This window comes from Alternaria metachromatica (genome assembly GCF_023757995.1).
Source record: "Alternaria metachromatica strain BMP 0045 chromosome Unknown scaffold_9, whole genome shotgun sequence".
NCBI lineage: Eukaryota > Fungi > Ascomycota > Dothideomycetes > Pleosporales > Pleosporaceae > Alternaria > Alternaria metachromatica.
In genome coordinates, this window is record NW_026055500.1 from 824104 (window position 1) to 846842 (window position 22739).

General features: G+C 37.7%; 5 protein-coding genes across 5 annotated transcripts; 2 read left to right on the top strand and 3 right to left on the bottom strand.

The window, feature by feature from the left end:
• Nucleotides 1-14566: 14566 nt before the first annotated feature.
• J4E83_005070 (uncharacterized protein) lies at nucleotides 14567-15727 on the top strand (the record flags this gene model as incomplete). The annotated part of the gene is made up of 1 exon (XM_049331992.1): nucleotides 14567-15727. The coding sequence occupies one exon, from the start codon at nucleotides 14567-14569 to the stop codon at nucleotides 15725-15727; it is 1161 nt and encodes a 386-aa protein (XP_049189087.1).
• Nucleotides 15728-15883: 156 nt separating this feature from the next.
• On the bottom strand, nucleotides 15884-17125 carry J4E83_005071 (uncharacterized protein; the record flags this gene model as incomplete). The annotated part of the gene is made up of 1 exon (XM_049331993.1): nucleotides 15884-17125. One exon carries the CDS (start codon nucleotides 17123-17125, stop codon nucleotides 15884-15886), a length of 1242 nt encoding a protein of 413 aa, XP_049189088.1.
• A 264-nt stretch (nucleotides 17126-17389) lies between these two features.
• Nucleotides 17390-18331, bottom strand: J4E83_005072 (uncharacterized protein; the record flags this gene model as incomplete). The annotated part of the gene is made up of 1 exon (XM_049331994.1): nucleotides 17390-18331. One exon carries the CDS (start codon nucleotides 18329-18331, stop codon nucleotides 17390-17392), a length of 942 nt encoding a protein of 313 aa, XP_049189089.1.
• A 606-nt stretch (nucleotides 18332-18937) lies between these two features.
• Nucleotides 18938-20075, bottom strand: J4E83_005073 (uncharacterized protein; the record flags this gene model as incomplete). Its single annotated transcript, XM_049331995.1, has 2 exons — nucleotides 18938-19810; nucleotides 19941-20075. The coding sequence occupies 2 exons, from the start codon at nucleotides 20073-20075 to the stop codon at nucleotides 18938-18940; spliced, it is 1008 nt and encodes a 335-aa protein (XP_049189090.1).
• A 257-nt stretch (nucleotides 20076-20332) lies between these two features.
• J4E83_005074 (uncharacterized protein) lies at nucleotides 20333-22362 on the top strand (the record flags this gene model as incomplete). The annotated part of the gene is made up of 5 exons (XM_049331996.1): nucleotides 20333-20367; nucleotides 20419-20579; nucleotides 20626-20716; nucleotides 20764-22200; nucleotides 22248-22362. 5 exons carry the CDS (start codon nucleotides 20333-20335, stop codon nucleotides 22360-22362), a joined length of 1839 nt encoding a protein of 612 aa, XP_049189091.1.
• Between the last annotated feature and the right edge of the window lie 377 nt (nucleotides 22363-22739).

The following is a 22739-nucleotide window of genomic DNA, read 5'->3' on the forward strand; positions in this document are numbered from 1 at the left end:
GTTATAAGTAATAACTATTACTATTATAAGTTTCTTAAGTAGCTAGATAAATATACTATATCTATAGACTAGCAACTTTATATAGCACTAAAGGCCTACTATTCTAAGTATACCTAGTAACTAAAGTAGTAGATTAAAGAGGCCTTTAATATTCTTATTAGCTCTATAGAGCCTTATAGAGGTACGCTTACTAATCTAATATATACTTAGGTTAGAGTATTTATAGTATAGTAGGTAATAGTACTTTTATATAGAGAGAATTAATAATTTTCTATACTACTAGGTGTATATATAGACTAGGTTACGCGTATCTAGGTTAGCAATATATTAGTAGATATAGATACTAGAGCTAATAAAGACCTAGCTCTTCTAAATAGTATTAACTAGATACTATTTCTATATATATAGTAGTATTATAACGTAGATAGTAAGGTAGCACTATTACTATATTAACTACGTAATATACTAAATACTTCTTAAGTAAAGTATAGTGTACTTCTAGATAATAGAAGATAGTTAAGAATAATAAAAACTTAGAGTATACTATTAGAGTCTTAGTTATCTATATATCTACCTCTACTAGACTAGTGTATAGATAATAATATAGCTACTAGTATTATAAGAATAAACGCGTAGGTCTAAGTTAAAGCGTTTGTTAATAGTCTAAATAGTAGTATTATAGCTCTAGTTCTATAAGACGCTAGTCTCTAGGTTATAGTAGACTATTTAGCGCGTATCTATTATAAATCTAATTTAATACTTTTACTAATAGTATCTTAAATTTACAAAAACGTAAGTTAGACTACGCCTACTACTAGTCTAGTGTCTTTTTTATCTCTTACTAGTATAGCTAGTACTCTAAGTTCTTATATAGTAGTAAGATATTACACGCCTAGGTTAAGAGGTTAAGATAGCTATAATATAGTGTGTACGCTATAACTAGTGTTACGTAAGAAATAGACTACTAGTCTAAATAAAGTAGTAGAGATAGTAATAGTAACTTCTAGTTATGCTATTAAAATATTAGTAATATTATAGAGTAAACGTAAGTAAAAACTAATAGATAAGAGTAAGAGTATATAAAAGATATTAGAGTAGTAAAGTAAGCTAGTATTATAGTTAGGTAGATAAACTCTATATATTAATTAGCTACTATTATTCTTATTTACTTAGAGGTTTTTAGAAGTTTATATAAGATTATAGAAAATCTAAATATATAGTTAGTTATTATTATTATATAATACGTACCTTCTCTTTTACCTTTCTATTATAGTATAGATAGCTATATTACTTTACCTTTTAGTAAAGAGTCTAAAGTCTATTATTCTATTAGCTTATAAGTTTCTATAAGTTTATATAAAACTATAGAACTATTAAATATACTTCTACTTACTAATAGAATATCTATTACTCTTTTACTTTTACTCTACTAACGCAGCTTAGATAGCTAGGCAATACATTCTTTCTAGTTTAGAGTCTAGAGGCTACTATTCTATTAGCCTAGTAGTTTATAGTAGTTAGTAGAAGGTAGTAGGTATTTATATATAGACAGCGTCTAGCAATTTACTATAAAATTAGCCTTAGCAGTAAATAGACGTAGGCGCTAGAATATAGTAAATCTTTTTAGCTTTTTTAAACCTTTAATAAATACTTATAACACTTATTATAATATAAGTACTTACGCGCTTTATACGCTACTACATAGTAGTAACTAATAAGGCTTAATACTTTACTAATATAGCTAGATTACTATAGAGCACTTTTTATAAGTACTAGTAGGTTTTTTAATAGTATTAATATAATATCTATACTAACTAGTATATAGTATAGTATCTAATGCGTAAGGTTAGTTAGTATAGACTTTCTACTAACGTTATAACTACAACCTTTATCTATAGTCTTTCTAGCGTTATTCTACTATTACGCCTTTACTTCTACCTATAGTTATTACCTCTATAGTATTAGCTAAGAATAAGAATAAGAATACTAAGATAGATAATACTTTGCTTATTATTAATAATAATAATAATAAAAGTAGTTTACCTATTCTTAGTAATAATAATAATAATAATAGTGTAGATAAAGAGAAAGAGAATAAAGTAGTATAAAAGTTTATTAGTAAGAAAAATAAGAAAGTTAAGTAGAAGAATAAAGTAGACTAGAAATCTATAGTAGAGAAAAAGAAGAACGTAGTAGTAGTAGAGGTAGAAGAGAAAGAAGAGAAAGAAGAGAAGTTAGTTAGTGCTCTTGCGTTAAACACTAGAATACTACTCTTTAGTTTTCTTATCTAATCTTTTAGTAATGTATTAGTAATAATATATACGTAAACTAAGCTAGCGTTAATAAGAAGTTAATATTATACTTACTTTCTTTCTTTCTATAAAAAAGAAGCTACTAGCTAGAAGCTTTAGCGCTTAGACTTATAGTATAAAAGTAGTTATAATAGTTACGCGTTATAGATCTAGTCTAAGAAGATAATAATAAGCTATATTAGTACTATTATAAAGATAGATATAGAGGTATAGTACTTTAGTAAGAACTACTATAAGTAATACTATAGAAATAACTATAAGTATTAGGTCTACTCTAAGAGAGTAGAGACGTATATTAAGTACGCTCTACTTATATATACTTATTACTAGTTTATACCTAGTCTAAGTAGCTACTCTCTTTCTCTCTAAAAGAAGAGTAGTAGTATATTACCTAAAAAAGGTAATTTATTTTATAGTTACTAGCCTAGGTCTCTTCTACTAAAAAGTCTATCTAGGTTTAGTTCTAGTAGAGCTAGTACTAGTAGCTTTACTACCTAAAATACTATAAGATAGTGCTTACCTTAGGTAGTTCTAATTAACTCTAGTTATCTATATACCTAGCTTAGGTTAGTAGAAAGGCTTAGTGCAAGTATACGTAGTTATTAAGACTAGTAGAAAGAGCCTTTCTTTAGTTATAATAATAGTAGTAATAGCTCTAGTATTTAAAGTAGCCTAATAAGTTAGTTCTTAGGTCTTGCGTACGTAGTTTGCTATTAGCTCTAGCTAGTTTAATATACCTATATAGGTAAAAAGAGCTAGTATCTAATAAAAGCTATCTACGTAGATTACTTAGTATTAATAATAGTATAGCACGTAAGAGTTAGATAGTTTAATAGATCTAGTAATCTCTTACTTATCTATTTATATATTATTCTTATAGTGTTATATTATATAACAAAATCTAAATATAACTAACTATTACCTTTGCTATAAAGAGCTATATTATAATACTATACTTAAGCGCTTTTTCTTAAATAGTAGTAATATATAATTAGCTAATAATCTAATATAAGTATATAGAAGTTTATAGAAGTTTATATTACTACACTTAGTAGTATAGTCTATATATAGTAGAGAAGAAGAAGTAGTCTATACATCTCTAAGTATTTATAAAACGTTACTAGTTAGTCTATAAGTCTCTAGAAGTTTATAGAACGTTACTAGTTAGCTTATAAGTCTCTAGAAGTTTATAGAACGTTACTAGTTAGTCTATAAGTTTCTAGAAGTTTGTAGAAGACTTATAAGCTAAAAAAAGCTAATAGTAATAGGTATAATTTAAATCTAAAGGTAAAAAAAATAGCAACTTTATATATAAGAAATTACCTACTTAGTAGTTAAGCTAGATATCTTAGTTAAGAGCTAGAGGTTACTAAACTAGCAAAGAACTAATATACTAAATAGTAGTACTATATTAGGCTATTATTAATAGAGAATACCTAGATTTAAAGCTCTATATAGTACGTAAGTATAAGAAGCTAGTAGAAATATAAGGTTATAATAAGTAGAGATACTATATTAATAGCTGCAACGCTAGCTTTACTAGTATAGTAATATAGTACATAGATATAAGAGGTAGATAATTAATAAAGAGTAAGAAGTAAAGAGTAATAAGTAATAAGTAATAAATATACTATTTTTTAAGACTATAATCTTACTTATAGCTATTAAGACTTTAGTCTATAGTAATTCTATACTATATAATACTTTCTATATTAATAATAATAGTAGTAACTACTTTAAAATGTCTACTTCTAACTCTCTTCTATTTAGCTTTCTATTTAGCGCTTTACGCGCTATACTTTTAGTACTACTACTATAGTTTATTACATAGTAGTAATAGTAGTACTAGTAGTAGAATAAGCTCTACTAAAGTAAATTAAGATTTAGCATAGTTAGAAAGTATAGGTAAGTATAGTACTACTATAGAGTTAGTAACTATATACTAATAGTAATATAGTCTACTTTAAGACTATACTTAGCGTACTTAGTATTTAGTAGCTATACTACTATTAATAATTACGCTTACACCTACGCCTACGCTTATTATTTCTACTTCTACTTCTTCTACGCCTTTAGCGTATAATAATAATAATAATAATAATAAGAAGATAGATATTACACTAAGCTAGATAGAGATCTTAGTTATCTTTATACGTAATATTACGTAGTAGTAGTAAAAGTATAGTAGATAGGTAATAATAGATATAGAATAGCTTGCTTCTTTCTCTTCTTTATAAGGTATAAGTAAGTAGTACCTTTATAGTGCTACTACTATAATATATAAACGTTTACTAGCCTTAGAGCGTTAGCTTCTATATTTTATTCTAGCTATTTAAAGTACTGCTAAAAGAAACAACCTAGGTATTAGGTTAGAGTAGGCGTTATAGATTAGAGTTTAAATACTAGCTATAGTAAGAAAGTAGAGTTTAGTTAGTTAGAATTAAAGTTATTACTATATGCTTTTCTTTATATATATTACTATATACTTATATAGGTAGTAACGCTAGTTCTAGTAGTTTATATCTTCTTACTAGCAGACTTACGCTACAAGTAGTATATCTACACTAAAATCTATCTTTTATAGTGTTAACACTTTATATAACATAGTTATATTACTTATAATATAAGTATAAAAAGTAGGTTTATAAGTAGAGAAGGCTAGTAAGAGTATATTATAGGTAAGAGGTTATCTAGACTAGTTATAGCTTATTTAGATTATATAGAGAAAGATTATATTAAGAGTTAATATAAGATATAGCTATAAGGTTATCTATATCTATTTATAAAGCTACTTTATAAAGGTTTAGCCTAGCTAATAGCTTACTAGGTTAAAAAGTAAAGATAGAGAAGAGAAGAAGAAACTTATAGCTAGTTAAGAAAGAGTATAAGATTATTAACCTAATTAGTAATAATAAAGAGTAGAAGCCTATTACTAATTACTAGCGTATAGTTAGAGATAAATAGACACTAGTAAAATTACCTAGAAAGTAGAAGCTATAAGTAGATTAGAAGCTAAATAATATTTCTATAGCTAGAAGATTTATAGTAGCATTAAAAAGAGTATAGGTAGAGTTAGGTTTATAAGTAGCGTCTACGTTACCTTAATAGACTCTAAAGTAGTAGGTAAAGTTAAGGCTAGAAGAGTCTTAATAGCCTTAGAGAGAGTAGAGAACGCTAACTTAGTACTCTATAAATATCTAGCGTAACTTAGAAGATTACTACTAGAAAGTTTAAATAATATATTACTAGCAAACTCTCTAGCGTTAAAGCTATAGTTAATATTAAGAGTAACGTTATTAGTAATATCTTTAGCGTTAGAGCTGTAGTTAAAGTTAAGAGTAATATTATTACTAGAGTTCTTAATAGATAGTAGAGAAAGGTTATAGTTCTAGAGAAGAACTCTAGTAATAATAAGCTTCTTCTCTAGTGTTAAAGCTATAGTTAAAGTTAAGAGTAATATTATTACTCTAGAGAAGAACTCTAGTAATAATAAGCTTCTTCTCTAGTATTAAAGCTATAGTTAAAGTTAAGAGTAATATTATTACTCTAGAGAAGAACTCTAGTAATAATAAGCTTTTTCTCTAGTGTTAAAGCTATAGTTAAAGTTAAGAGTAACGTTATTACTCTAGAGAAGAACTTTAGTAATAATAAGCTTTTTTTTTAGCGTTAAAGCTATAGTTAAAGTTAAGAGTAACGTTATTACTAAAGTTCTTAATAGATAGTAGAGAAAGGTTATAGCTTTAGAGAAGAACTCTAGTAATAATAAGTTTCTTCTCTAGAATATAGTTCTTAATAGATAGTAGAGAGAAGTTATATATATACTTAATAATAAAGTACCTAATCTAGTAGATATTCTAGTGCTAGAAAGTTAGTTAGAGTTAGAGTACTATTATTAAAAAAGTAGTTAGAAATAAACTTAGAGCTAGAGCTACTCTTTACGCCTAAGACTACTACTACTCTCTACTCTCTTTACTATAAGTATTATAGTATCTTACCTCTAACTAAATAGTTAGTCTATATAACCTAATTACTATACCTACTAGAGGCGTCTTCTTAGATAGCTATAGGCTTAAAACACACCTAGAAGCTTATAACTAGCGTACTTAATAATAGCCTTACGTAGTCTATAGTTATTTTTAGAATACTACTTATAGTAGATATATATAGTAAGGTTAATAATTATAAAAAGGTTAGTAATAAAGAGAAGGTAGTTAATAATAGCTTTAGCAGCGTAGTATATAAGCTTAAGAAGCCTAGAGGCTTATAGCTAGTGTTATTAATAATAATAACTATAAGAGAGTTAGTAATAAAGAGAAAGTAGTTAATAATAGCTTTAGTAGCGCTAGCGTTAAGAAGATAGTAAGAAGTATTATAACTAGTAACTTAATTACAGCCTATAAAGAGAGGCCTAGATATTAAAAAAAGTAAAGACCTTAATACTATTACTAGCATACTCTAGCTTATTAGGCTTATCTCTAACTATAATAGTTAGGTTATCTATAGAAGCGCGTTCTTACTACACTCTTCTAAAGAGCTAGAGTACTCTAGCTTATTAGACTTATCTCTAACTATAATAGTTAGGTTATCTATAAAGGCGTGTTCTTACTGCGCTCTTCTAGAGAGCTAGAGTACTCTAGCTTATTAGGCTTATCTCTAACTATAGTAGTTAGGTTACTTATAAAAAGCGCGTTCTTACTATACTTCTCTAAAAAGCTAAAGTACTCTAGCTTATTAGGCTTATCTCTAACTATAGTAGTTAGATTACTTACAAAAGGCGCGTTCTTACTACGCTTCTCTAGAGAACTAAGGTTAGAGATAATATTTATAGTAGAGAGCTAGACACTAGTGTTATTACGCTAGCGCTATAGGTTAGTAAAGTTATTAGATATTATAACTTACTTGCGCTAAGTTTTATAACGTAGATAAGCTCTTCTATATAGCTTAAAAATATACTATATATATTATATAGCTACGCTATATCTATAGAGGTTATTCTTTTTCTTAAAGTTAATATACTTTTTAAGTATCTTCTTCTACTTAGTGTAAGAAGGTTAGTAAGAAGCTTAAACTAGTTAGAGACGTACTAAGTAAACTTAGAATTAGCTTTAAAGTTATTATTATTAGTAGTAATAAGCACTACGTAATTAGCTGTATTTAGACCTAGTTAGAGATATTACTAGTACTACTATTATATCTTACGTAGAGTAATATTATTAAGTAAGCGCCTAGTAAATAGAGAAGTAACTAGTATAGCTATATAGTCTCTATTTATATATTAAGTTACGTAGTTATACTTTATTAAATATACTTAGAGTAAGTAGCTTAATAGTTAAAGCCTTTTACATAGAAGTACCTAGCTATAGAAGAGAAGAGACCTACTAGCTAGCTAGTATAGCGCCTACTAAGCTTACTAGTAGAAAATAGAGAGTATTTCTATAAAGAGAGATCTAGGTTTAAGTTATAGTTTATTTATTTTTTTCTATTTTTTTTTATTCTATAGCTAGAACGTAAAACTTCTTAAGACTTATAGACTAACTAGTAACATTCTATAAACTTCTTAAGACTTATAGACTAACTAGTAATATTCTATAAACTTCTTAAAACTTATAAGCTAACTAGTAATATTCTATAAACTTCTTAAAACTTATAGACTAACTAGTAATATTTTATAAACTTCTTAAAACTTATAGACTAATTACCTAGTAGTTCTTATAGAAGTTATAGATAAAAGATTTACACTTTTAGTAGTAACTACTATATTAATTTAGTAATTAGCGTGTTAGTAAGGCGTCTATAAAGCTAGAGCTAACTAGCAACGTTTTATAAACTTTTTAAAACTTATAGACTAATTACCTAGTAGATTCTTATAAAAGTTATAGATAAGAGATTTACACTTTTAGTAGTAACTACTATATTAATTTAGTAATTAGCGTATAGGTAAGGCGTCTATAAAGCTAGAGCTAAAGAAGGTAACGCTATATATACTTAATAATAAAGTATCTAGTTAGTTAGATATAGCCTTATCTTAGTGCTCTAGTTACTTAGATAGTTAGTTAGCTATAATAGCGTATTAGTAAGGCGTTTATAAAGCTAGAGCTAAAGAAGGTAGCGCTATATATACTTAATAATAAAGTATTTAGTTAGTTAGATATAGCCTTATCTTAGTACTCTAGTTACTTAGGTAGTTAGTTAGCTATAATAGTAATATGCAGTTCTCTAGCTCTTTCTAGCTCTATAGATAATATTCTTACTCTAATAGTATAAAGTAGAAGAAAATAGCGTACTAGCCTAAAGTAGTAGACTACTAAGAGAAAGAGGTAGAAAAGAAATAGTAGGTAATAGTAAGAACAGAGACGTGTACGCTATACCTCTAGCAACGTTGTCTACTCTCTTAGTAATATTATAGAATAGTTCTAGTTTAACTAGAAAAAAGGTATATTTAGTAGCTAACGTAGTAGGCTTCTACTTAATAGAGTTTCTTTAGTAGCTAACGTAATAAGCTTCTATATAATAAAAGTTTCTTTAGTAGCTAATATAATAGACTTTTACTAATAAATAGTTATTTAGTAGCTAATAATATTTACGTAAGCTAAATAAGTTAAGATAAATAAAGTATAACTCTCTATTCTCTTGCGTATCTAGAATAGTTAGTAATGCTAGTAATCTTATAGAAACTTTTAAGCTAATTCTTTCTAATAAGTGTAATACTAGTAATCTTATAGAAAGTTCTAAGCTAATTACGCTAGCAAGACCTATACGTAGCCTTTACTAGCTTTAATATTAATTCTATCTTAACGTAGTCTTAACTACGTAGTAAGTAGATAGTAACTTTATTAATACTATAAACTTATATATACTACTATATACTTCTATAAACTTCTATAAACTTATAGAGTATATTATATATAGCTACGCTAACTAGAGGCCTATATAAGATTAAGCTAATTAATACTAGTTAATAGATGTTTATTAGTAGTAGTATCTACTTAGCTATTGTAGCTACTATAAGTAAGATTAGTGTACTTACTAATATTAATAAACCTATTATAACTATTACTAGGCGTTACTACTAATATACTATAAGGTAGAGACGTTAGAGTGTAAATATACTAAGTATTAAAGGTATTAACGTTAGCCTTAAGACTATTTATACTATTCTATTAGATATCTATAGAATTATATATTCTACTACTAGTGTTAATAGAAGCGTAATAGCTAGTATACCTATCTAAAAATAGGTTCTAACTAAGAAAAAATATACTATAAATAGCTTTATTACTTATATACTTATCTAATATAGATTCTCTATACTAACACTTAAGTTTAGTGTAGAGTTTACCTAGATACGCGTTATAAAGAGCTTACTACTAGAATATAATATTAAAATTATACGTAGAGTTCTTTTAGTTATAGAGGTTAAGCTTATAACTATAGTTAAGGTACTTAAGGTATAAATTAATAGCTTTAAAAGTAGACTACTACCTATACTAGTTTATAAGACCTAATAATAATATTAACTACTAAAGAATAGGCGTATTTATAAAGAATAAATACTATTAATAATATAGTATCTCTCTACTATAGTTATACTACTTTACCTTTAAGAATATAATAATAAGAGAATCTACTAAGCGCTGTAGTATACTAATATTACTATACTTAACTATATAGTATAGTGTTAAGAATAGCTTAACCTTTTATAGAAGCTAATATATAGTATAGAAGTTAACGTCTAGACTAGAAGATGTCTAAGCTAATAAAGTAAAGGTAGTAAATTAGATATCTTTAATAAGCTTTATAAATTATAGCACTAATAGATAGAATATAGTGTTTCTAACTACCTTACGCTAGAGATTCTACTTAGTATTAACTAGTAGTAGTCTATAGTCTCTTATAGCTACGTAAAAGAGTACTCTAACTTATAAAGTAAACCTCTAGGTAATAACTAGCTCTATTAAGTAGTACTTTATATTATCTCTAGTACTATATAAATAGTTCTAACACGTTATGTTAGTAATAAGAAAGTATATAGTATAAAAACTAGAATTAGCTATCTAATAAGTATAGATAATAGTAGCTAATAAGTTTATCTAGACGTAAAACTAAGTAGAAAGTAGTTAAATCTACTACTATCTATTATATAGTAGCTCTACGTAATACTACTTCTATAGAGTAGACTATATATAGTTAGTAGTAAGCTAGTCTCTATAATATAATATAAAGTAATAAGTAAAGTTATTAACTTTGCTAGGCTTATTAGTAGCCTTTAAGTCTAACTAATATAAGAATATATCTTTATACATAGTATACGTGCTCTTAATAGTACTCTTATTCTATAGAATACTAGTAAATTACTAGTACTAAGTAACGTAAGATAGTAACTATTTAATAATAGAGAAAGCTAGATAGAAAGAGTTACTATTGTAATTAAATACTACCTTTACGCTCTTTAGATATAAGCGTTAGACTATATTAGTAATAAGTAAGCTAGATATACAACGCCTAATATTATTACTTCTAGTTAACACTAGACTAGTTATAATATTATAGAGAGAGAGAGGTATAAATAGATTATATATATCTTAAGTAAGTCTATTAGTAGGTAACTTATTATATATAATAAAGGCTGTATTAGTAAAAGCTTAATAGCTTACTATATAACTAGTGTTCTTATATTATTTATAATCTATAAAGTTAATATTATTATATATAATAACTATATAAAGATTATATACCTACGCTTATAATTAACTCTACTACTAGAGTTAATAAATAATATATAAATAGAAGGTTCTAGAAAATTATAAAAGTTTTAATAATATTATAAAAGTTTATATACTAGAAGAAGTTATATAAAAAGAGTACTTTACCTACGTAAGTTAACTAATCTTATCTATTCTACTATTAATATAATAGTATATATAGTATATACTAAAGCTAGCAAGAACTTTAATAATATATTAGTATACGCTAGATCTCTGTAAATAGAGACTAACGTAGATAGATAGTATATTTAATCTCTTTTTTGCGTAGAAAAAGTATACTATACTAGTAATAAAGTAGAGTTACTACTATAGCGCTTTATAGTTTTTTAAAGTCTTTTCTTACTTTTTATTTTCTAAATAGTAAAGAATAAATATATACTAAGTAGATATATGTTTCTTAATAGCTTGTATAGTAGTATAGTAATTAACTATATTAATACTTATACTAGCTTTAAATATACTAAATACCTTCTCTTCTATAAGTTATAATAACTTATACCTATAAGCTAATAGTATATTTTTACTATAGATACTGTAATCTAACTATAGAGTGCGCACTACTTTAAGTAGTGTCTATTATTATCTCTTATAACTACTAGCTCTTATACTATCTATTATATACTACTTTATTACCTATATATAGACAAAGTTCTAGAATAACTATCTATATTATTAAAGAATCTTAACTACTTAAGTTAACTTACGCTACGTAGATACCTACTATATATATAAGTACTAAGTATAATAAGTCTATTTACTAGTATTATCTTCTATTATAGTCTTTTTAGTAGTATCTATTAACTTATTATTACTACGCTTATTATAGGCTTTATTCTATCTATACTTTAGATATAGCGTAAGCATATATATTTAACTAAGGTATTATAAGCTTAAAGACTAAAGAAAGAATAGTAGTAATAATATAAGTATTAATAAAAGAAGTAACGCGTAAGTAGATAAACTAGATATAGTAATAATAGATATTTTAAATATAGTTAAAAGAGCGTAGTAAGCGCTATTAAATAGTGTATCTAATATAATAAAGTAATATTATAGCGTAGGTAAAGTATAGAGTTAAAGTAATAATAGTATATTATTATAACGCTAAAATCTATATTACTAATATTAGCGCTATTTTCTCTTAGACGCTTTATAGAGATTTGCGTTTAAGCCTACTTATTAGTCTAGAAGTTTTATAGTATTTAATACCTTTATTTCTTAAGCTATAATTAGCTTAGTAGCTTTAAGAAGTTTTTAGCGCTGCGCTAGCGCGTTAGCGTAGCGCTAGCGCAAGGGTTAAACGCACAGAATCTTGGAGGAGCGTATAATTTATAAGATAACGTTGCGCAGCATTCGTAAAAGAAGCTTACCATGTCACCATGGGTGGTCTTCGCCTGGAAGTTAGGCGCTGCGCGTAGTCAGTACCGTTGATCTGAGATATACTCCAAACACTACATACCAATGGATCCCAGCCTCAGTCGTGGCTGCTCAGCTGGAAGCGCGATTCCGCGACGGAGTAGCGGGGCAGCAGGACGCTGTACCCGCAGGGCAGGACGCGCCGAAGCGCGAAGAGCTCGAGAAGCTGCACGAGGGAAGAATGAAGCCATTGTGAGGTTTGCAGAATACAACTAGGTATCCGAGATGTGTTCTGGAGCTTTTGGGAACGTGGCTCGCGGCGGCAACGTCGATTAGTAAAACGGGGACTTTTCGAAATGGCGTCATGTGGAATCAAAAAGCCCCGCCGGTCCGAAATCGGCCGTCTCTACCTCTTCGTGCAGTGATAATTCCATCACCGCTGAAGCATTCTGTCGGGCATCCATTGCAAGCATATGGAGTTGTTCGAATTGATGTTGCGCGCGGACAGCAGCAACGACTTTGCCACGCGTATGCCACGCGACGGTATCCAACATGACGTCAGCGTGCGTGCATTAGCACCAGCGAAGCCATCGACCATATCTCACACCTTTCCATCTACTTTCCCATCTTTGATGATTATGTCCAACTCATCCTCTGAAACCAGCATGATTGGAACAGTGAAACCCTTCCACAAACGCGAGGGAACCCTGTCGCCTTCTCCCTCTTCCTTCTCCAGCTCACCACACCACCATGTGCAACCCTTTGGACGTATTCGAATTCTATATCGGCCGTCCTCAAGGCCTCGGAATATCCTACCCATGTCGAAAGAATTGATTAGAGGGATTCCAGGTTTCAATGTAACTAATTCGTCCATCTTGGCTCGCAGGTCGGTCTTCGCATGCCGCAATTGGCAGATGCTTGTCTGTTGCCTGTGCATCATTTCACCAGTCGCCGCATTGATTATGAAGAGACTTGATGTGGGCGGGTAATTCAGCTCTGACTGGTCAATGACCCTGCGGCGACCGTTGAGGGTATTCGTCTCTGGAGCCGAAGGACCCCATGGGACGAGGAATTTCTGCTGGCCCCGTGACTGTACGGTCACAGTTTCGGAGCCACTATTGGCGACGGTAACTTCCAACGATATATCATTGACGAGGCGCATCCTCGTCTCAAGCCGTAGTGGGAACTTCAGGTCAGCGACGACTTTGAAAGCTGCATTGCCGTGACGCCAGCTGTTGGCCAGTCTCGCTTCCTCGCCATCTCCGTCACTGTCGGCAAACTCCTCTTGGTCACTGTATGTCCATTTCTTGACGCCAAGGTCGCGACTTGCGATCCATATTCTGTATCTCTTTCCCGGCTTCAGTACTAATGCGAACACGCCCTGGAGATCAAGTGCACACAGGTGGACCGTGATATCATGTCTCCAGCTCTTTGTTCGATGAACCCGGGACGGAACTGAAATGCAACCTCGATTCTTCGCATCAACCTCTCCAAGCGAGCTTACATCCACTTCAACCCATTGCCTAGCTTCCCCGGGGCGTTCTTCATGCAGGGTTAACAGGCCATGCGCTATGGCGTAAGGCACATCGAAGACTGAACCGACCGTGTCAATAAGTATTGATCGAGGGTCTGTATCAGACTTTTGTAACCGACAAAGACCAAACACTACACTGAATGGTAGCTTCCCTGATGCGTCGAAGACGTTGTAGCGGCTGTGGAGCTGAACGTGAATCGGGAATTTAGTCATTGCGGTTCGTAAGTGAGAAGAACAGAAGAACCTGTGGATACACCGGGAAATAAGAGTGAAGGGCTATCTTGAAGATGAGTCATCTTGCAGGTCTCATTGGTGTATCTATAAGCACGAGATGAACACTCGTTGTTGCCTGCCGTCGCAGACATGCCACGCGAGTGCCCCACTCCGGATATCGAACATGACGTCATCCCGCGTTGTCAAAGCCCGAGCTCCTCATGAAACTTGGTCGCATGTGGCTGGGGATCAGGGCCACGCGCATCGGGAGAAACAAGAAACGAAAAGCCGTTGAAGACCCGTCCCGCACATTGAAGACCGTTTTGTTCGCCCTCAATCCGTCTTCGAGAGCGCCTGCCTAGCTACACTCGCTTCCCCATCGCAATATGTCCATAACGTCCTTCGACAACAAGCCCGGAACAGGCGGCTTCTTGAAATTCAACTCCGGCCCGCCGCGCATATATCTCACCTGCGCTCTACCAGCCCCAGAGAAAGCACTGCTCTCCTGGCGCGAAGAAGGCTACGATGCGCAATACCTGCCCTACGATCCCAACACGCAAAACCAAGCAGCCTACATCCGGTCCCTCAAAGAACTATCTTTAAATTTGAACCTGGGCGAGAACTTCGCGATTATAGCTTATGGCGACGCAGCGAGCGTTGTCTTGAAAACAGCACAGAAACCGTTAGCGAAATGCTGCGCTATCATAGCATTTTACCCCAGCTTGCTACCAAGCCCAAAGACCATGTATCCGAATTCGCATCAGCTGCAAGTCCACATAGCGGGACTCAGCCAGTCTAGCCCAAGACCAGATATGTGCGAATGGAAGCTGTATCGGTACGAGAAGTGTGCCACAGGGTTTGCGGACCCATCGTCGCGAGCGTATTCAGAAGTGGAGGCGAACCTGGCATGGACAAGAGCGCTGGCATGTATACGGAAAGGATTTGGGAAGAACGTGGACCTAGAACCGATTGCGCTGAGTCACTGGAATGCGAGGTTCGAAGACGACGACCCAGATCGAGCGAGTATGAGTGTGGTGAAGAACATGACGCAGGATAGTCCGCATGTCACGATCTTGCCGACTATGCAGGGAGGCGTGGGGAGGAAGAAGCTCGCGGAGTTCTATGGAGAGTTCTTCGTGCCTAGCCTGGTGGAAGACCTTTCTATACGATTGGTCTCGAGGACTATGGGTGTCAATCGTATAGTGGACGAGATGGTCGTGTCTTTTACACATTCGGACGAGGTCGACTGGGTGCTGCCAGGTGTGCCGCCAACGAACAAGCGAGTGGAGATACCCATGGTCAGTATCGTGGCGGTAAGAGGAGACAAGCTGGTTTCAGAGCATATGTATTGGGATCAAGCTTCTGTTCTTGTGCAGGTCGGCTTGCTGGATCCTAGGATGGTTCCGAAGAAGTTGAAGAATGATGGATTGAAGGCGATGCCTGTCGTAGGGGTGGAGGCAGCAAAGCAGTTGGTTGAACCGCAACAGAACCGATATAACAAGCTGCTACAGATGCACGGTCTCATGGACGGTTTGAATGGCAACTAGAGATTATCGCATCTTATTTTCAGCGCGGTGTTCCGGAGTAAGGCTTGGAAGAATCGCTTCATCGAGCCTGGAAAGTCTCCGTAGTCGCTTGATAGATTCTCCAATACTGTTCATCATCAAATCCATCTCCAGATCAATTCTTGGAATTATCTGTTCTCAACCGATGAAACTGCATGTCGGCAGCTTGTACTCATTGAGTACCCAGTACTTCCGCCTCACACCCTCCCATTCACCCTTATCATCCAAGTTCGGTACAGGAACCGTTTCCCATTCTGTGTCGAAACCAGCCTCGAAGAGATCGAATTCAACGATCTTGTTGTAAACATCGTAGACAATCTGGCGATCTGCTCCCATTCCGTTGAAGAAGCCGAACTTGCCTCCTTCGCCGTCGGAACCACCGGCGGGATCGAGGAGCCCGATGACATGTTCTGTGAAGAACTCGCGTAGTGCTTTGTACTCTTCCGCGAAGGTATCAAAGTAGATCGCGTCGAATAGCTCGCCCTTTTCGATAAGACCTGGTACTATATCCTGCCAACGACCCTCGTGGATGACGACTCCCGGCTTCTCATGCCATCCCTGCTCTTTCATGCGCTTGATGACATCTGGGTGTGCCTCGATGATGTGGTGAGCCTTTGGCTTCTTTTCCTGCAAAATACCGTCGATGATACCCATTCCATGACCGACGTTCAGAACGCGAAGCCCTTCTGTCGGTACCAGTAGTTCCGCAGATCTGCGCATAAGCGTTGTCTCCCACTCCATCATGACTCCATTCGAGGAATCGTCCAGTAATCGGTCGCGGTCGAATGTGAGCTTGGAAGAGAGGTAATTTGGGTTCTCAGTTGACTCGTCGCCTTGCGCTTCTTCCTGGCTGATGTCTACTACCTCGACGCCCTCAGCCACTTCTTCAACCTCATCTTCCTCATCGTCCTCTTCCTCGGAATCATCGTCTCCAAGAAGCTGGTATTGTTCCATGCGACTCAGCAGCATTTCTGCGCGCACGCCTGCGTCGACACAGAGCTCGTATAGTTCCTTTAGGCCCAATCGATGCGCGATGCATCCCGGTGTCTCGCCATTTGAATCCAAGTCGTTCCATATCGCACCGTTCTCGAACAGGAATTTGATGGTCTTTACAGCGCTGTCCATTTCGTTCTTCGTATCCTCCGCCCCATCCGCTGCTTCTCCATTTGTGTTTCCGTTGAATTGTTTTGCGTCATCTTCGTCGGGCTCACAGGCAGCGATTGCGGCGTGCAGAGGCGTAAAACCAGTCTCGGAATCTTGGACGTTCGCGGAAGAGTTGCGCAGAAGGTTGCGGAGGGAGGCGGTGTCGTGGTTCGCAGCGGCGAGCAATATGCTCTGCGTCTGGAGATCAGTCTGAGTATCGAATTCCGGGTCGTCCATGATTATGTCAGTAGTGTTGGTGTTGTGTTCGCAAAGTTACTGGAGGGGCAGTTGAGGGGTCAGGAAATTTATTGAGGCGCGAGTCATGCAGGGTCCAGCTGGTGGTTTGCGCAGTGTCAGTGTGATCCGCTCCTCTATGCCACAGCAAGACTAAACAACTGCACAAATACACTGGCAATAACCTTGCAACATACACCCGAACTCAGATGCCTCATGATCCATGAGTGATTTTCGCATTCTCGGAAGATGACCCTACTTTGTCCTCTACAACTCATCGATAACACTGGAGTCCAACATCTTCTCCAGCTCCTCCCTCGGAGTGATCGTCCTGTTATCCTGCTTCGCTAGATACCCATCCTCCTCGACCAAAAAGTCTATCATCCCATCATCCCACCGTCCACTCCAGTTATGGTGCTTCCAAACAGCCTCCACAACCTCCACATCTGCATCAACAGTCTTAGCCACATATTCAAAAACGTTCTTCTCCTTCGGCGTATTCGTGAATACGTCCCGTGTTTTGTCAAGCGCCCTCACAAACTCTACAATGTCCTTGCGCCTCGAGGAATTTTCGAGAGCCTCCGTAGTAGAGAAAAGCGCATAGACTTCTCTGTAGATTGATGCGTTTTGGAAGATTATCGCGTCATCCCCCAAAGCCCTAGCGCCGAGCTCGACAGAAGTTTCCCAAATACCGAACGCATCCAAGCTTCCGTTGTTGAGAAGGTACGGCAGAGTATCGTTTGCACACGGCGTCTTCATGCACCACCACGCATTAACCCCTTCGTACTCATGATCCTGCACACCAACACTACTCATCATATTGTGTATGAACACTTCGGCACTCGAACCCAGAAAGCTGCCAATCCTCTTACCCTTCAGATCTTCAAGTTTGTTGATACCCTTCCTTCTATCGGCGACGAGGCGGTACGAAACCTCGCAAATGACGTAGATAAGGCGGATGTTACGGTGATCGACATATTGTCTGATACTTGGTGTTTCGGCGTTGGCGCTGAGGTCGACGCTTTGGTTGGAAAGGATGTCGGGGACACCACCTGATATGAGAATCGCAGGCGTGCTGCCGTTATAGAAGTTCTCGATGGCGTAGGGCTGAGGTGTCCGCTCTATCCAAAGGGGGTAGGATGCGATTGTAAGTCCGACAACATGGTGAAGCTGGATGATAACAACGGCGAGTAGAAGGAACGACAACATCATGCGTCGTGTGAGCGATGAGCTATCTGATTGTGACAGTGAAAGGTAATCTTCGAAACTCGAGCTTATATGTGTCTACTTGCGTCCCGGTTGCTGCGAGAACTCTGTTACGCCGGGTCAATACGAAGTCTTGGAATTCTGCATGCAATTACAGCATCCCGATCGATGACGTCGAAGCAGGGATCAGTGCATTGAAGTGGTTACCCATATAGGATTATTGCAGGGTACATCGCCCCATCTTGGCATTCTACACATAGGCTGTAAAATTGGGGCGTAAAAGAGACGCACGATACTCAAAGCGACGCGGAACAGTTTTGAAGATCTGCTGCATACCAAGGTTAGACTTTCGGACATACGCTTGCCACTAGAATGCAGTTTAGCAGATGCAGCAAGAATGTACAATGAGATAAAAAACACGTCAGAGGAAACAAAAAAGACACAAAAGCTTTCCGTGTCTGATTGGGTCGCTGATGAGATAGAATTCAGAATTGGCTTTGGCCATGCCTACCTACCATAACGCCGTGGTACCAACATGGTCGGATCGGGTGCGCAGTGTACGCATCTGTAGAAGAATGCCAAGGTACGTATAATTGTTGCACAACAGCCTTAATGAGACTGTATCCAGCCCAGCATTTGACCAAAAGCTTGCGCTTGTGACTGCTTGATCTTGGCATCCTCATAATCTCCGTATACAGCAAAACCGTGGGGTACGCCCTCGAAGACCTGAATCTCATGCTCGATTTTGTTTGTCTCCATAGCTCTGCGACCAGGTGTTAATGCATCTTCTTCCGAGAACATAGGGTCGTCTTTGACCGCGGCAATGTAGACGGGTGACTTGACAGCTTCGAGGTCCTCTTTGTATGTCATGGTTGGGTGCGCAACAGCGCCGGCCCTAAGAACGGGCTCTTTCTTGACCGTGCCTTGTTCTACATCTTTCTGAGTTTGTTGGCCCCAGGCAACCGTGTCAGGCAGCTCAGATGCCAACATCAGAATGTACTTGGCGCCGAAACAGTAGCCGATGCCATAGATTCCTCCACCGTTGGCAACAGCATCAGCGTACTCTTCCTTTGCACTCTCAACAACCTTGTGCAGCAGCGGAAGGACCTTTTCAGGAGTATGCCGAGCGAGCCACATGTCAATCATGAATGACTTGATGCCCTCTGCGGTCCTCAGCTTGACCGATTCTAGCCATGATGCTTCCTTGGGTATCTCTGTCATATCAACGGTGTTCGGCGCTGGGTCATTATCGAACTGATCGGGCATGACGACGAGGTAGCCTTCCGAAGCGTACTTGTCAGCCTGCAGCTGGTTGTTCGTAGACTTGACGCCAGTGCCGCCTGTCAGCATAAGCAGGAGCTTTGAGGGAGAGTGTGGGTAGTCGGCCGGTTTCGCGATGTAGCATTCGACGCCGCCTAGCTTTGTGAGGTCGCCGGTGGGTTTCTCGCCGGAAGGTGTTGGACGATCTGTGGTGCAGTGTTCCTGGATAATCAGTATATGGCAGTAAGAGCTGGAGCACTAGATGCAGGTATCCACAACACACTCGAGGTGTCTTGAGCAACAGAAGCTTGGGTATGCATATGCAGCTTCCCGTGACAATGACTTGACTTACACCCATGCTTGGCCCTTCTTGCGCTCTGGTGTCTCCGGGGAAGACGCTCTCCGCAGCTGCCTCTTGGGGTTGCTCTTGAGGCTTCTCCTGCGCATCACTCTCGGGTGCGCGCGTAGCAATGTCGTTGTCCGCCATGATGACTGTAGATTGTGTAGTGTTGAGTCGATATACGCGAAAGCTGGCATGAGTGAGCTGCAGCTGGCTGTGAAGGGTCCAAGCCAATTACGTAGCCCCGCACAGCCCCAGAGCCACTTGGACGCGTGGATGCGGTTAGAGCGGGGCCACTGAGTCACGTGTCGAGACGCGTCGACGCGCTTTCTCAACTTCTACGTGTATCCCGCCACCGACCCACGCCATCTCAACACCACACGAACACACATACCACAGTCACCATGGCAGAGGGAGCAATCACGCAAGGCGCTATCCAGTGAGTAATGGAATGATGAAGAATTCTATGTCGCACTCTGACACCGCCTAGGAGCATCTTCCAGCCCAGCGGCTGCTTCGTAGAAAATCCCGTCCTGCAATGCGTGCAGATCAAGACGATGGAGCCCAAGGCGGGCGAGGCCAACCCAGTGCAGCGGTTCCGCGTCGTCCTGAGCGACATTCGCAACTTCATACAGACTATGATCGCGACGAGTAAGTCAAGCGCAGGCACTATGTAGACGTGGCTAATCGCGTGCAGCCGCCAACGACATTGTCACTTCTGGTCAGCTTAAGAAGGGCTCAATAGTTCGCCTCCTCAAGTACAACCCTCAACGCGTCAAGGACAAGAAGTACGTATTTCTACATCTTAGAACAGTTCTGCGCTGACAATCGCTAGCATCCTGATCATCATGGAACTGGAGGTCCTGTCGCAGTACGGCGAACTCGACAAGATCGGACAGCCCGAAGCTCTCGACACCAAGGCCGCTGAGGCACAACCCGCAGCCATCTCAGGCAACAACTTCTACGGATCGAAGCCCGCGCCTGCCCCTCAACAACAACAGCGATCCCTCCCTACTCACCAGAGCAATCCCGGTACTTCCTCGCATCCCAACCTCTACCCTATCGAGTCTCTTTCGCCATATGCACACAAGTGGACTATCCGCGCACGATGCACAGCCAAGAGCGATATGAAAGAATGGCACAACCAGAAGGGAACGGGCAAGCTGTTCAGCGTAAACCTACTCGATGACACCGGCGAGATCCGAGCCACGGCTTTCACCGAAATCGCCGATAAGCTTTACCCCGTCTTCGAGGTGGGCACCGTATACTACATTTCAGCACCTTGCCGAGTCACGCTTGCTAAGAAGCAATTCTCCAACCTGCCTAACGACTACGAACTGCAATTCGAACGCGACACCGAAGTTGAGAAGGCGGAGGACCAGGAGAACAAACCACAAATACGATTCAATTTCACCAAGATTGGTGACCTGAACACCATCGAGAAGGACGCAACGGTCGATACTATCGGTGTTTTGAAGGAGGTCGCAGAGGTTACTACGATAACATCGAAGAACACCAACAAGGACTATAGCAAGCGAGAATTGACACTAGCCGATGACAGCCAGACGTCTGTCAGACTTACCATCTGGGGCAAAGCCGCCGAGAGCTTCGAAGCGCCGCTAGAATCCATCATTGCATTCAAGGGAGCCAAGGTCTCCGACTTTGGCGGACGAAGCCTGAGTCTGCTGAGCTCTGGCACTATGATGGTAGACCCAGACATTGATGAGGCTCACAAGCTGCAAGGATGGTTCAATGCTGCTGGACAGACTGCGACATTCTCTACACACCAGAACTTGACCTCGGCTTCAGGTGGTTCCAAGAACGAAGTCAAACCCATCTCGGCAGTCATCGAGGAGGAAGCTTACCTCCAAGACACACCCACATGGCTAAGCCTCCGAGCATCTGTCTTGTACGTCAAGAATACTACCATTGCATACCCTGCGTGTTCGAACACCGGTTGCAACAAGAAGGTCATTGAGGAGAACCCCGGTGCCTGGTGGTGCGAGAAGTGCCAGGCTACCTTCCCTGAACCTCAATACCGCTATGTGCTTAGCGTCAACGTTGGCGACCACACTGGCACGCTGTGGCTGAGCTGTTTCGATGAAGCTGGACAAGACATTGTTGGCATGTCGGCAAACGATGCCATGAAGATCAAAATGGAAGATGATGAGAACAACACGCAAAACTTCATGAACATCATGCAAGAGGCTACATGCAAGACGTTTAACTTCAGGGTGCGGGCAAAGATGGAGACATACCAGGATCAGCCAAAGTAAGTATACTGCACGTCGTGGTTTGATATCTGCTAATATTCTGCAGGCCGCGATACCAGGTTCAGAACTTGAACAAGCTCAACTACGCCGCGGAGGCCAACAAGCTGGCTCAGCTCATCAAGCAGTACAATATCGACGACGACACCTTGTTCGTCAACTAGAATCGTGCTTGTCTCTTTCGAGCGACTGCATCACGTTTGGTAGTATTTAGTAATGTACATGAGAGCTCGAATGATGGATGCTAGATAGATGCACACGACGTTCCGCGCGGACAAACCCCCGAATGAAGCAAGTTGTACCATACCATTACGAGTCTATTGCCGCGGCCTATGTTGTCCGACCCCACCATAGCTCAAGCTCAATAACTAGCTGCCCCTCAAACGTCATTACCAATCATTTCCGTAGCTACCGGAATGGCCTCGGAACAGACTACCACTTTCCTTATGAATTTCTGACATTCTGACAATCTGACAATCTCTCTGACAACTTTCACTAATTGTAAAGCGCCACTTTTCCACCTTTCAATTTACTGGTATTC